This window comes from Vitis riparia, chromosome 17 (genome assembly GCF_004353265.1).
Source record: "Vitis riparia cultivar Riparia Gloire de Montpellier isolate 1030 chromosome 17, EGFV_Vit.rip_1.0, whole genome shotgun sequence".
Taxonomy (NCBI): domain Eukaryota; kingdom Viridiplantae; phylum Streptophyta; class Magnoliopsida; order Vitales; family Vitaceae; genus Vitis; species Vitis riparia.
The window spans coordinates 17,152,392-17,166,789 of NC_048447.1; the positions used below are offsets into that span (position 1 = coordinate 17,152,392).

At 35.4% G+C, this 14,398-nt stretch overlaps 1 protein-coding gene across 3 annotated transcripts; it reads left to right on the plus strand.

Moving 5' to 3' along the window:
* Window positions 1–4,307: 4,307 nt before the first annotated feature.
* Window positions 4,308–10,584, plus strand: LOC117934441 (protein TIME FOR COFFEE-like). Of its 3 annotated transcripts, none has more exons than XM_034856123.1 (12): window positions 4,308–4,600; window positions 4,718–5,074; window positions 5,201–5,352; window positions 5,449–5,758; window positions 5,866–6,214; window positions 6,317–6,377; window positions 6,463–6,552; window positions 6,637–6,877; window positions 6,976–7,042; window positions 7,125–7,191; window positions 7,285–7,671; window positions 7,772–10,584. In XM_034856123.1, the coding sequence occupies exons 1-12, from the start codon at window positions 4,504–4,506 to the stop codon at window positions 9,554–9,556; spliced, it is 3,963 nt and encodes a 1,320-aa protein (XP_034712014.1). In that variant the 5' UTR covers window positions 4,308–4,503; the 3' UTR covers window positions 9,557–10,584. The 3 variants fall into 3 exon arrangements, with proteins under 3 accessions (XP_034712014.1, XP_034712013.1, XP_034712015.1); XM_034856122.1 differs by having other exon boundaries at window positions 4,309–4,600; window positions 4,715–5,074; XM_034856124.1 differs by having other exon boundaries at window positions 4,309–4,600; window positions 4,715–5,074; window positions 5,240–5,352.
* The last annotated feature ends 3,814 nt before the right edge of the window (window positions 10,585–14,398 follow it).

Below are 14,398 nucleotides of genomic sequence, written 5' to 3' on the forward strand. Positions count from 1 at the left end.
ATAGAATTAAGAAAAAAATAATTAATTAAAATGGATTAAATACTCTTTATATTTATGAATTTACATCTTCACATATTTTTATTTAAAAAATAATCTATTTTTGATGTAAATACCCTTAACTTTTTCAAGTATTTACAATATATTTTAAAAGAAAAATATTATTTTATAATAAAATAATAAAGATATTTCTATTAAAATAAAAGGATTAGATTTTCAAAATTGGAGTTCTCATAGTCTTTTAATCAAATAACCTAAGTAGAGTTTGAATTTTTTGGTGGTGACATGATATTAAATCAAAACCTAGACCCTTGTTAGGCAAATGAAGTCAAAGGTGGCTGGTGTACCCGTTCAACTAACTTTACTCACAATATTAAAAACCAAAATTGTATTTTTCTTCTTTAATTTAATAATTTTTTTCCTTATATTAATTTAAAAATATTTACTTCATTATAAAAACGTTGAATTAGAAACCTAACACTCGAGTGACTCAGCATGAGTCCAACAATCTTGATCGTGGTCCAAGTAAAACAATTAAAAATATTGTCTCTTCTACCAAAAATAATATTAAATAAATGAAAACAATCCCCTGTTAATTATTATTATTTTAATTCCATTTGTCCCCATGATTGAACTCGCACCTTCCTGGAAACCCTCTGACATGCTGGTCTGACATGGCATAATAAAGGCTTGCCACGTCAACAAATCTTGAGATTAAAATATTATTTATATTTTTGTATGGTAAGATGGGCTTGTCTTCATCCACTAAAATATTATATTAGTCCTAGTTGTATTGTACATGTGCATTAAATAAAAATCATATGCATAAACAAGAGTTCAAAGTCAAATTATAATAATCTGCACTGGGATAAATTTTTATTTTTAATAATTATTAATTGCTAAAAGATTTCTTGTATTGGGCAAGTGGAAGAAAGGGTTGATTCTTTTTCTAGGGTTCCAAACAGACTTAGGGTTGGAAACCCCAAGAGGTCATTTTAATTAGTATATACCAAATGTTGGAAGGTCATTGTATAGAATAAACAACAATGGGTGCTCTCTTTCTTTGAACCTTTCTTCCTTTTCAATAAAATATGATGTCCTTATCACTTTTTTCTTTTTTCTTTAAAAAAAAAAAAGAATTAAAAAAGTAGTTGAAGAATTAATAATTTCAAAAGCCACTGAACTATAGAATCAAGGCATAGGTAGTAGCAGCTATGGGGTATTTGCCACATTTTTTAGGGGCATATGGGCCTGTTTGGTTGACTTCAAATGGCCTAATTTTTGGCATCTAGTAGTAATTTTGGGAAATCGGGACTTCAAATTTACCAGCAATCTAAGTCCAAAATAATCCATTGGTAGAAAAAAATGATAAAAATAATATCTATCTCAAAATATTTTGTATCGACATAAACATTCATATAATTTTTTTTTAGTGTAAAAAATCATCGCTGTGTTTTTAAAAGTTTAAAAAATATCCTTAAAACTATTGTGACTGTAATTTTACGATTTTTCTTAAAACTATAATTAGTAATTATGGTTTTAAAATTATTTTTAATATATCCGGTTTTAATTGTATTATGATTTTAATATTAATTTTAAAATATTATTTATCATAATAATCATAAAAAATTACTAGTGGATTATTTTTGGCATCTAGTAGTAATCTTGGGAAATTGGGACATCAAATTGACTTGGAATGCCCAACTAACTCATGTGGGGGTGAGGAAAATTTCCAACAACCATGAAAGCAACTACACATTTGTTGGGCATCTACTCTTTATCCTCTTCCTCATATCCTATGGGATACCATGTAAATGCATTGGTACACCTGCCTGTCATGTCTAGTGTATGTATGATTGAGGTGAAAGGGTGTTGCAGTTTCCAACAAATTGATTGCCTTCATCATCACAAAAATGACCAATGAATATGATATTATATTTATAACACAATTATTTTCTTATCTAATTTATAAAATAAAAAAATCAAATTTTAAATAATTTATTCCAAGAATATATTTTTTTGGGAAATTTTATACTATGTAGACTAATAGGATGCAAAAATCATTATTATTATTTTTTAGATTTGACTTTATAAATAGAATTTTATTTCTAAAAATAATTAAAATGGTCCTTTTTTTTATTTTAAAGAAATTGCATTTGAAAACATTGAAATAGACGTTTTATATATTCTAATCAAATTTCATGGTTTTGTTTTATACTTATTATATAAATATCTTTATTTTATAGAAATCATGTCACATGAAACTTAATATATATTAAAAATTAAATTTAACAACTTGGTCCAAGAAAAATGTATATTTTATTTTTTGCTTTAACTACAAGTAGAAGCCACACCTAGAAGTTTGTATTAAATAAGAAGCTAGTCACCTAATATATTAAAATTTAAATAATTTGGGCCAAATAGATTATATATATATATATATATATATATCTTTAAAAAATCTAAAAATAAATTTATACAGAATAATTAATTTTTTGAATTCTAAGCCAAACTAACCTTTCATGCATGCGTAATATGAATATTGAACAATTTTTGAAACTTATATGCAAATTAGAATATTAACGTTATTTATATAAATTTTTTTAAATTTATTTTACTTTCCCCATTTTCTTAATTCTGTTCATTTTTTCAGTTAAAAAATGAAACTTCAATTGTGATCTCACTTCGAAAATGAAATTTCAATTATTAATTACAATTTCAATTAAAAAATAAAGCGTTTATAGTTTTTTTTTTATATAACTTATACTATCATAATAAAGTGGCTAATTTAAATATAAATTTTGCAAAAAATTTAAATCTTTTATATATTATATATATATATATTATAATAAGTCTATTTTACCCCAAAACTTTAATTTTTTATTCTCAAAATTAATTATGGCTCAAAAAATAATAATCATCACACTTTGGCTTAAATAATTATTCTTCAAATTCCATCGGATTTATAGTAAAACAATTATTGGAAAATTTTTCAAAAAAATAAAGAGAAATTAATGCAATAATATATTGATGTCAAGTCAACACGTCTCATATTCACGTTTTCACGTGAATTGTCACTATATAAAACATTTTTTAAAACCATAAAAATTCAATAAATTAATATAATCATAACATGTTAGAAGTATTCTTAAAATTTACAAATTTCTCTTTGAAAATTTGGCAAAAAAAATGTAGAAAAAAAAAAAGACAAGTGGGTGGTCATCCACGTGTTAACTTAAACCACAATTATGGGCAGTTGTCGTTTAAATCACGTGCGCGCGCGTCCCAAATAAGGAACTGACACGTGGCAGTCAAACCACGATCCGATGCGCCCATCTCGATAATGTTCCTCAGATTGCCTTGTCTCGAATCTCGTGATTTGGTTTGAATCAAAATTAATTAAAACTCTAATAACTTTTTCTTTTTAAAAATATATAAAAATTTCTTATTTTTAATATTATCAATTAGTTATTTTAATTATAATTACAGGTCATCCGTTTAATTTTAAGTTAATTTATTATGTTCAGTACTAACTGGCTATTCAATATATTATAATAATAAATAGAAAATTTATTATAATAAAATAAAAACATTTAATTTAGGATAAATATTGGTTTTTAGTCAACATCGATTGTATTTATATTATTTTAAAATAAAATATCTAATGGAAAGGTGACGTCAATGTTGCCACGTAGCATTCAACTCATCGCTCAGCGCGTGGAGCAGCTAGAGGTGGATTGGCAACTGGCTTGGGCCCACCAATTTCGCAGTGTCCACGGATCGTGCTTCTCCGCCCAACACGCTCTGGCCGTAGGATTTACGAACCGACGGCCCAGATTTCGTTCCTTCCCACCGCACCTCGTCAAGGGCAAAGATCGCACCACGTAGGATTCTCATCGAACAGTAAATGAAAGCTCACACCACTAAAGTAAATGATCTCAGCCGTTGCTTTTTAAGTGGGCCCCGCAGTTCCCCAGAAATCCACCTGTTGAAGCCGGTCCTTCGGTTCCAAGATCCCCAAGTGATTTCGAGTGTTGTACGGATATTAGAAGATATTTATTTATTTAATTTTTCCTGAAAGAAGTGGGACTACAAAAGAATTAGAGGCTGAAGACGTGCATTAAAGAGGCGGTTGTTGTGACGTACCTGGGGCGCGTGGGTGAGGTGGCTGTGGAGCGGAGGATAAAGGGATATCATAAAATTTTACACGTGGCTGTTAGGTTTGCGGAAAGACTTTGATTCCATCAGACATGGACGTTTATGCCACGTAGGCGAGGGCCAACCACAAAAAGTACACAGCTTTGAGAAGAGAGAGAAGAGGGATAGAAGAGGAAGCGGTAGAGAGAGGACTTCACCAGAGCGTCGCCGGAATCTGGAGTTTTTCGTGGTTGTTGTGGCCCGAAACCAGGTGGAAGCGCGGTGAGGAGGTGATTAGAGGCGGAAGTTTAATCAGTATTTTGATGAATCGGCGGTGTTATTTGATTGGATGAGAGAGGATTGGAACTCATGGAGAGAAATAGAGAAGCAAGGAGAACAACGATGGCGGCGACGAATGGATTGTCGAGACGGAGGCAGAGGAGTAGCAGTCTTCGAGATACACCTGGTTGTGATTTCTCTCAGATCTCTCTCCTCCTATCACTTTCCATCTGTTCCTATCGCTTTCGTTTTGCTCTGTTCTCACATTTTTTTTTGTTATTTTCATGGCTTTTTGGCTCAGAAGAAGATGGACAGGTGGATTTTCCGGAAGCGGTGAGGTTGCGGGAACGAGGGAACAAAAGAGAGCGAGATCGAGATTTCTCAAATCGAAAGAAGCGAAGCAGAGGGGAAGGATTTGTTCAGAGCGGTAACGAAGAAGGAGAAGAAAGTTCTGAAGAAAGCGTAGAGGATGAAGAGGAGTACGAGGAAGATGATAGAGCAGCTTGGGTGATTCCTCCGCTCACTGCATCATCGTCGTTGACGTCAAGTCATAACAACCGGAGGAGTTTCCCCCCGGCGGCAAAAGTCGGTAGGCAAACTACGGCTTGGAAAGTTACTGAGGAGATGATCGGTGTTCCGGTTCCCAGGAAAGCTCGGTCAGGTAGTGAAATTTTGTTCTGGATTAGTTTTTATTTCTGGTTTTTTTCCCTGTGATTTGGTTGTGAAACTTTTGATTTTTTTTTTGTTTTCTTCTTTTTGTTTTTTTTTTCCTCTTATGTTCTGGCAGCGTCTAAAAAAAGGTCACATCATGAGTATTGGATTTCAGGTGGTGGTGGTGTGGAAGAGCAGAATCACCGCCATCTTTCCACTTCGCCGGCAGGGCGCAGTATAGATGCTCTATCGCCCTCTGCTTCCAGTCCTTCCGTTAGAAAGAAGATGGTTAGTTTCTTCTTTCAGTTTGACAGATTTGAGTTTCAGCGATGTTTTATTTATTTATTTATAAGAAATTAAAGGTGTGGTTGTGTCATGTTGCAGAGACCGACTGGACCCAAGAGCCGACCTCCTAAGGTTTCCAAATCTTCTTCCGCATCAGCTCATGATGAGATGGATGAGCTTGAAGTTGCTGAGGTTTTGTTTGGGCTTAAGAAACAATCCCAGTGCTCCAAAAATCAAGAAACCAATTCAAGCGTGTCTCAGAAGGTTGATTCAAAAGATTCAAATGGTGTGGTTCATGATATTAAACCGTCAGTTTCTTCACCAATGGCAATTCCTACGCAGAAGTCCCCACAGAGCTCAACTCTGCCTCAGACCATTAGCCCCTCATCCAAACCTGTGCTTGGTGTTGGTATGTACATTCAGATTTTGGTTCAAATTGCAAGTCATGTTCTTTTCATATGAATCTGAGTGGTTTCTTTCGTTTTTGGTTTTCTTTTCCTTCTTTGGCACCTGCAGCGCAGAAGAGGAAAAAACTGCAGGCTGAGAATCCTTCTAATTCCGACCAGGATGTTGCAGTTAAAGTTGATATTGAGCAATCTGCAAAAATGGAAATTTCTTCATCAAAATTGGAGAAAATATCAAGTTTTAGTGATGAAGCATCTGAGGCTTCCAATTTGGGTGTCTCTCAAGCATCTATGTCACTGGAGCCACAGAAGCAAGCAATCAAGCCAGAGGAATCAAAACCCTTGACCAAAGAATCTGGAGGAAGCCAAGATGGGATTGTGATTAAGGAGAAGCCAGTCTTGCCAAAGGTGTCCAGCACGAAATTGGATGTTGATCTTGAGGATTCCACAGAGAAAAAAAGGTGCGTATTGAGGAATCTCTCTTTTTCTTTATATTTCTCCTTTGGTTTTTTTTGAGATAGCTGACCTGTTTTCTTCCTACTGCTCTTGGTTGGATTTATCAGAATTTCAACTGTCTCCGAGGTTGAGAGCCGTCAGGAGGAGAAGTTCAAGATTGATCTGATGGTTAGGTTTTCTTTTGTCAGACTTTGTGTAGATTTCCATTGTTATTTTAATCCCAAAATTCTGAACCTGAATGCCCTTTGGACAGGCTCCTCCTCCTATGGCATTATCTCCAGAGAGGGATGGCTTGACTGGTTTGGTATCAGATCCCAACCTTTTGGCTCAGGATGTTGAAATGGTGAGTATGCTTGGCCCCTCATTTTCAATTTTCCCTTTTACTGCTATGAGGTTTGACTCAGTCTTTCTTTATTTTCTAATGCAGAAGAAGGAAATTGTGATGAAGGTTGAAGAAAAGGTGGAGAAGACCGTGAAGAAGGAAGCAGTGGGAGAGAGAATAGAAGAGAAGAAAACAGAGATAATGGGGGACAAACATGAATCTCCAAGGCTTGATTTTGATAAGGAGCATGAAAGTGGCAATGCCAGTAGCACTAAACTACAACAGCAGGGTCAGAAACAGCAATCTTCACCTAAAGCTTCTATCATTCCCAAAGAGGATAAAACCAGTAATCCAACTTTCTACCTTGATTTTATTGTTTGATGTTTCTGAAATGTTTTTCAATTGACTTGTTAAATGATGAGTTTTGATTGTTGGTTGTTTCAGCTCAATCTAGTTCATTGACTTTGCCAATTGCTGTAACTGGCTGGCCAGGTGGTCTTCCTCCATTGGGGTAATGATCCCTTTTCCTCCTTTTGTTTCAACTTCTTGTCGTATTCATAGCTTAGAAGTTGATTCGTCTTTTTTCTTGCCAGATACATGCCACCACTTCAAACAGTTGTGTCCATGGATGGAAGTAGTGGATCTTCCACAGCAGTACAGGTATTACTTGCTTTTTTTCCAAATCAAACCAAAAAGGTGTTTTATTTTTTCACTACTTTTTGAATTTGCTACTAAATGATCAATATTATGCAGCCTCCACATTACCCTCTCTCAATACCTCGACCAAAGAGATGTGCAACCCATCAGTACATTGCTCGTAACATTTACTGTCACCAGCAACTTACAAGAATGAACCCTTTCTGGTCGGCGGCTGCTGGTTCAGCATCTCTATATGGTGTGGCGAAGCCCTACAATCTTAATTTCATGCCTCCCACTGAAAACATGATTCTTGGAAAGCCATTGCAAGGAGGCTTTCCAGGTGCGAGTTTAAACTCCAAACAGGGCAAAGGGCAGGGTACTGTTCCACGTCATACTGGAAAAGAGAAAAGCCCAGAGGCCACCAACTTCATGGATGCAGCACAAAAAAAACAGCTTGTGATTCAGCAAGCCCCACAACCTGTGCAGCCTGGTAATTTGCTGGTACGGTCTTCTCCTGTATTGCATTTTTGTCTTCAATTGTTGAGTTACTTCTGTTGGTAGGGTTTTGAAAGCTCATTTTTCTCAACATTTGATGTTGTAGCATGCCCCTGCCTTCATAATCCCTCTGAGCCAGCATCAAGCAGCGGTAGCAGCTACTTCTAATCCATCTGGACCTGCAAAATCTGCCACCTCTAGTGCCAAAACATCATTGTCTAGTAATTCAGCTGCTGGAGCTCCTGTAAACTCTTCCTCGTTGCCACCAGTTGTGAGCTTTAACTACCCAAATTTGCCTGCAAATGATTCTCCATACTTGGCAATATTACAGAATAATGGGTATCCATTCCCTATTTCTACACATGTTGGAGCGCCACCACCACTAAGAGGAGGAACCCAATCTCAGGCAATGCCCTGTTTTAATGGAACTTTTTATTCTTCTCAGATGTTCCATCCTTCTCAACTTCACCAGCAACAACCCCATTCTCAACCTCTGGTTCAACAGGCTAATCAAAACACAAGCGCATCTAGCGGTTCATCCTCATCAAACAAGCATCCACAGACCCAGCAACTGCGAGGGACACAAATTAGTGGCAATAATTTTCTTACCCCAACAACTATGCAGTCACAGCAACTGCAGAAGCAACATGTGCCATCATCCCATCAATCTCGCAAGCGTGATGTTGAATTGTGTGGAGAAAATACCCAATCAGCTGTTGATGCCCGAGCTTCTCATATTCAAAAAAATGTCTATGGCCAGAACTTTGCAGTTCCAGTTCCTCCAGTTAACTTTGCTTTGATGCCGTCTGCAACCTTGGCTGGTGGAGGGAATCCAGGTGAGAAGCAGCCGCAACACCAATCACAGCAGCAGGGATTGAAAGGTGGAGTTGAGCTTATCCCATCTCAAGCATTTGCCATGTCATTTGCCTCCTTCAATGGAAGCAATACAGCTTCAGGCATTAACTTCTCATCCATGGCACAAAATCCTGTAATCTTCCAGAGCCTTCCAGATATGGTTCGGCATGGTTACCAGGTTGCACCTGCAGCCCAGATGACACAACAGAAGAATTACCAGATATCTGAGGGGAAAATTGGAAGTGACTCGAGCAATGCTGAGGATGGAAGAAAAACTATTCCTGGAAAGTCATCAAATGTTGGGCAATCCTTTAATTTCTGCAAGCCAGGTTCTACTGATCCATCAATCTCCACGCTCATGGGAACCACTGTATTTGATGGTTCAACAAGAACTCTGAACTTTGTCTCATCTCCTGCCAATCTGAATCGGCCTTCTCGCACCACAACTAGTCCTGTGGCAGCTAACGGGCCGAGTCAACAGCAGCAGCTGATTCAGCTTCAAAAGCAACATGCAATTGGGAGTGGTCGAACTAAAGTTCCAACAAGTAGCAACCACCAGCCTTCCCCTTCTATTACTACCAAGTTTCCAAATAATCACTCTGTGTTTCCACAAAATCTAGTTCAAAGCATGAGTTCTGCCCAATCTTCTCTGTGGAAGAACTCGGCAAGAACCCCAGCTTCTCAAGTCCCTGCACCATCCACAAACTCTGCAATTAAAAACCTTCCCCAGCAACAAGGAAGAGCACCACAAGGCCAGACCCAAATATCTTTTGGAGGCAGTCCCAGATCTACCTCTGCGCCATCTCCCTTTGTTACGGGGTCTCCAACTAATTCCTCAATCTCCAACACCACCGGTGGCAGCCTGAGAACAACTCCAATGAGCAGCAAAGCTGGCCCATCGATTCCTATGTTACAACCCCAACCAGCTGACAATTCTTCATCCAGCCCCGGCCAGAAATCTTCTCCAGTGTGTGGAAGGAATGTACCCTCAATCTTAAGCACATGTCCCAGTCACCTCTCTGAAGTCAAGTACTAAAATGCAGTTGCTACAACGCCCAATCACTCTTCACCAGTGCCTATATTCAGGTTCTCTCTCCCTCATCTGTTATGAGAAAGAAGTCATGTGAAGTCTGATATAACTGCGTATCACCTGATGTCCCTGGTGTCAATTCCTGATCCGGCTGCCTGTGCCACTGCTGTTGCCACTAAATATTAAAGATGGTGGGATATCTTTGCGACCCTGCTCATATTCAAGTCTAACCATGTCATTTTGTGCCGTGCCTATGGATGCTCAGGTCAGGCAAGCTGCTCAGAAACTATGATGCATTCGTTGATTTATTGTCTCCCAAAAATTTGAAGAGGAAAACAGATGAGGCCACTTAAAATTTTGGGGGCCTTGTATGTCAATGCGGGAGTGTGAGGGATGTGTGTTTCTTGTGGATGAAGAGGAAATGTGAATCTGTATGTTGGCTCTTTTAGACCAGTGAAAAAGAAAGGCAAATGAAGTGAAATGCAGTTGCTGGAGACGTAAAGGATTTAGTGAAAGTCAGCCTCTGACCACGTAAAGGTGGTCCTAAGATTGAAGCCCACACGGAATGGCCACCATCATGGGCCACATCTGCTCGTGTGAGAGTGGGTATGAAGACAACAGGATAAAAGAGATGGTAGTGTTTTCTTAGGCCTGCATTTTCCAACATGAGGACCCATCAGTTGGTGGTGGTGATGGGGTTTGACTGTATTGCTCATACATTCATGGGGTCAATTTAACTTCATTGTTTCTATGTGATTTTGATGTGTAAATATTATAGAAAGCTCGTCTCAAATTCAGTGCTTTTTAATTAGGTGGGATGGGAGAGGGGGGACCAACGAGGAGCTTTCAAGCCAGAACAAGAGCAGGAAATCTCTAGGCTTACAAGGTGGAGCTGCAGTTGGAACTTGGAATCATCTGCTCTGATTGGCATTCTTTTGTATTTTCACTTTCCCTTTCCTTGCCCAGTAGCTCCCCTTTCCCAAAATCAATTATTTGTCCTTGGAACCTGACATTAATCCTCTCATTCCTACTAATTGGTGTGCCTCAAATGCATTTCCTCTAGCTCCCAAAAAAGACATTATATGGACTGGATTAAAGGGTCAGTCATCCTAAAGTTAGTATTCATTTCTTGTTGCAAATATTCACTCTAGCATACCAGATCTCATGGATTGGCGTGTCTTTGTAGAAGTTCTCTGATGGGTTTGGTTTCAGGATCAAGCTCTAATAATCCCTGGGAGGCTCTGGACCGCAAGGTCTCGCATGGACACTGCCAAGCCATTTCAGCAATGGATGGCTCAGGCTGGCTCGCCCTTCTAAATTCCTTCTAGAGAAATGATCTCAGACCATCCTGACAATCAATAGTGGTGCTGATATGTTCTTCTTTTGATGTCCCCAGCAGGAGAATGAAGATGAGAGATATAAAAGGGAAGCAATGGAACCACACTTCTGGTGAACTGATATTCCTTCTCAAGAATTCCTCTACCCACTCAAGAAGAGGCTGGTTAATATTTTCTGTTCCTATTTTAAAAATAAATTGAGGTATCAAAGAATTGTTGCTAATTCAAATTTAAAATTTTCAAAAATGATTTTTAAAGAGAGATAAAAATCCATATTTTTAATGTCAAGAGGTTATATTTTTATATTTTTGTATGTATCTAAAAGGTTGTACTTTATATAAGAATGAGAGAGAAAATTCTTTAACGATTTTTTTCCCTCTTTCCCTTGTTAACCTTTTTTCTGTACCTTTCCTTAGCATTTTCCAAGAGCCAGGACTAAACAATTGTGATGTATTGTCATATTGACACCAGCCCAATGAAAAGGCAACATAGTGTGGGTATCTAGATGAGACGGAGCAGCCATTGTGTTACATCCCTCAAATCTTAAATACTCCCAGAGGATAAGATAACGATATTCCATAGGTACCTACTTTAGCAATTTGCCAATTTGAGGTCAATATCACAGCGATATGGCTTAGTGGCTTACTCTTACTACTCATAAGAGAGATGCCATCATTCTTTAACTTATTCAATGTCCTTTTTATTTGTTGGGTATAATGCCCTCAACCTCTTTCGCCTAAATCCATCTCAACACGATGCTTTTAAGTTAAATTATCCTTTTTTAAACTTGTGTTGAAATCGAGATTAGTAAATATATGTTCAAGTTGATAGGGTTGAGCAAGTTACGGTAATTATAAATGGGATTGAGTTGGGTTGAGTCGAGATAGAAAAAAGTAACAAAATTTTGTAAGTAAAAGGTTTTATTTTTTATATAAAATTATTGTTATCATATTCAAATGGAAGTATCGATTCAATTCATAAAAATTATGTTTCATAATTTTATACAAATCACGAGAATGTGTATTTTTCTTTGAATCCATCATTGGGAGGTAAATAATTAAATCATTTTAAGATAAGAAATAAATTTTTTGTTTGAATTTAAACTGCGAAAAAACCCTTAACCATTAGGGGAACTAATAGAACAAATCATACTTTTCCTATTGAACTAAACCAGCTACAAAGTGATTATAGAAAAATTGTTGTTATTATAAATGTATTTAATAAAAAACAAAGATAGAAAATGCATCCAAATGGTACTTTAGTAATTAATTTTTTATTTTAAAAAAAAGTAAGTTGGTTAAAGGTAGTACCTGAATGGTCAAATGTAATATTTTTGATAAAAAAATATATGAAATGTTAATTAATTTTAGATAGTTACTTGAAATTTGTATTTTATAAATTTGGATTCTTATTTTATGATATATATATATATATATATATATATATATATAGAGAGAGAGAGAGAGATGGGAAACACACTTTCCCCTGGGCTTAGTATCAGCCCCTTGGCTTTGAATTAAATTTCAACCCCAGTCCGAGCCCGGATCACAACCTGCCTGGGCCTACCTAAGCCCATTTCTCGGGTACCCACAATTAATGTTAATGGGCCACAACAAGACAAATACAAGGTTATAGAATTCTGCCTTTTGTTGGCCCATTATAAGGCCCAAATTAAATAGGCCAGTGATATTGTTTGGGCTTTTAAAGTCCACCATCTGAAACATAAATCCTGCATAAAAGCTTGGCACATGTTAATACATTTTGAAAGAACTATAGTCATATTTGGGAAAAACATCATTTGAAGATCAAGCATAAATTTTTTAGAAGTATTTTGCTGGGACTCTCAATCATAGTACACATTTTTCTATATGAAGTTGTGCTAGCGGAAGCTTTAATTTTTGAAAATGTTTGGACAAATTTTTTTACCATTTGCTTGATACTTTATACCATAATTTATTTATATTTTGAACATTTACATTTTTTCTTAACTGTGTTACAAGAAGTAGATCTTGTACGATACATACACAACTTATATAGAATTTAAAGTCATATTCATTTATTGTCTCGTACCACTAGGAGATATGGTTTTTGAAAGAGTGACTATCCAAGACGATTATTCCTTCAAGTTGACATGGACCAATTTTAGATGTGGTGCCTAATAATGAGGATCAGAGCCCACTAAGATTTATAATTGGCTTACTTAAGATCTACTAGCACCCTTTTCGTTCTGACTAGTTTGATCTACGAGTAATGTCACCTCCCTCATAAAGAAGTAGTTGGAGCACCTATCAAAGTTTTATTTTATTTCATGTTTCTAAGAGCGGTTTGATCAAATATGGATCAGACCATTGCTCTCGATATTCAAACTAGTCATGTTTATCTAATTAAAATTTTGAAAATATAAAATTCAATTTACGTGATTCCTCTCATTAGTGTGACGTGAGCTCTCATTCCATTGGTAGGCCTCTTCCACCCTTATTTTCCACCAAAAATCAACATGCAACTAAAACTCTATAAGTTTTATCATCATTTTGGGGTCTTATTTTAATGATTAACAAAAATGACGGGTGATAAAAATATTACATTTTTCTCATACCAAGTTGTTTAGAGTTGAAAATATAAGCCGTCCATTTGCACTTCTTCTTTGACGTAACACCTAAAAATGATATATTATATAGTATGAATCATATTCTAGATGAAATATTTTTAGCATATATCATCATATACATGCTAACCCATTTTAATGAATTGTTAGTTTATTTAATTTGTTTAAAACCTCTCCTAAATTTTCTTAAGAATTATTAGGCTATATTTTGCTACCCAAAAATAGTAAGGAAAGAAAAAAAAAGTTAAGCAAAATGATTTTTTCATATTTAATTTCATTGTAAAAAATATAAAAGAAAATAAAATATAATTATAATAATTTAAAATTTATATATTTTTAAATTATTTAATCTTGTTATAATAGAGAGAAATAAGTAAAATGATTTTAAAGAAACCTATAAAAATAATTTATTAAATTTAAACTTATTTTTAATTTTTTTTTATTTTACTTTTCATTTCTATTTTCTTTGTTTTACATTTTTCATCAAAATTTTCGGAAATCAAATATAACCTTAGGGTTTTTATAGATTTCAAATTGTTCATTTATAACTTTTTCTTTTAATTTATTTTCTTTAAGTTTAATTTTAATAGGATTAGAAATAATTTTTAAGGTATCAAAAAGCTTAGGTGTCTTATGAAATTTTAAAAATTAATTTGTAAAAGTTACTTAACAAATCATTCTTTTAAAAAATTTTATTTTTTATTTTTTTTGTTACATCACATCTTACCAAAAAATTACTTTTTAAACTTGACATGTATCTAACAATAACTCATTTATATTATTAAAGGAAGTTCAAAACATTTTCTACCAAATTTTGTAGTTATCCAAGAACAAAAAAAAATCACAAAATATTTACGAAATTTCACGTATTGACAAACGGTGTGGAAATGTCAACATCTCAATTTT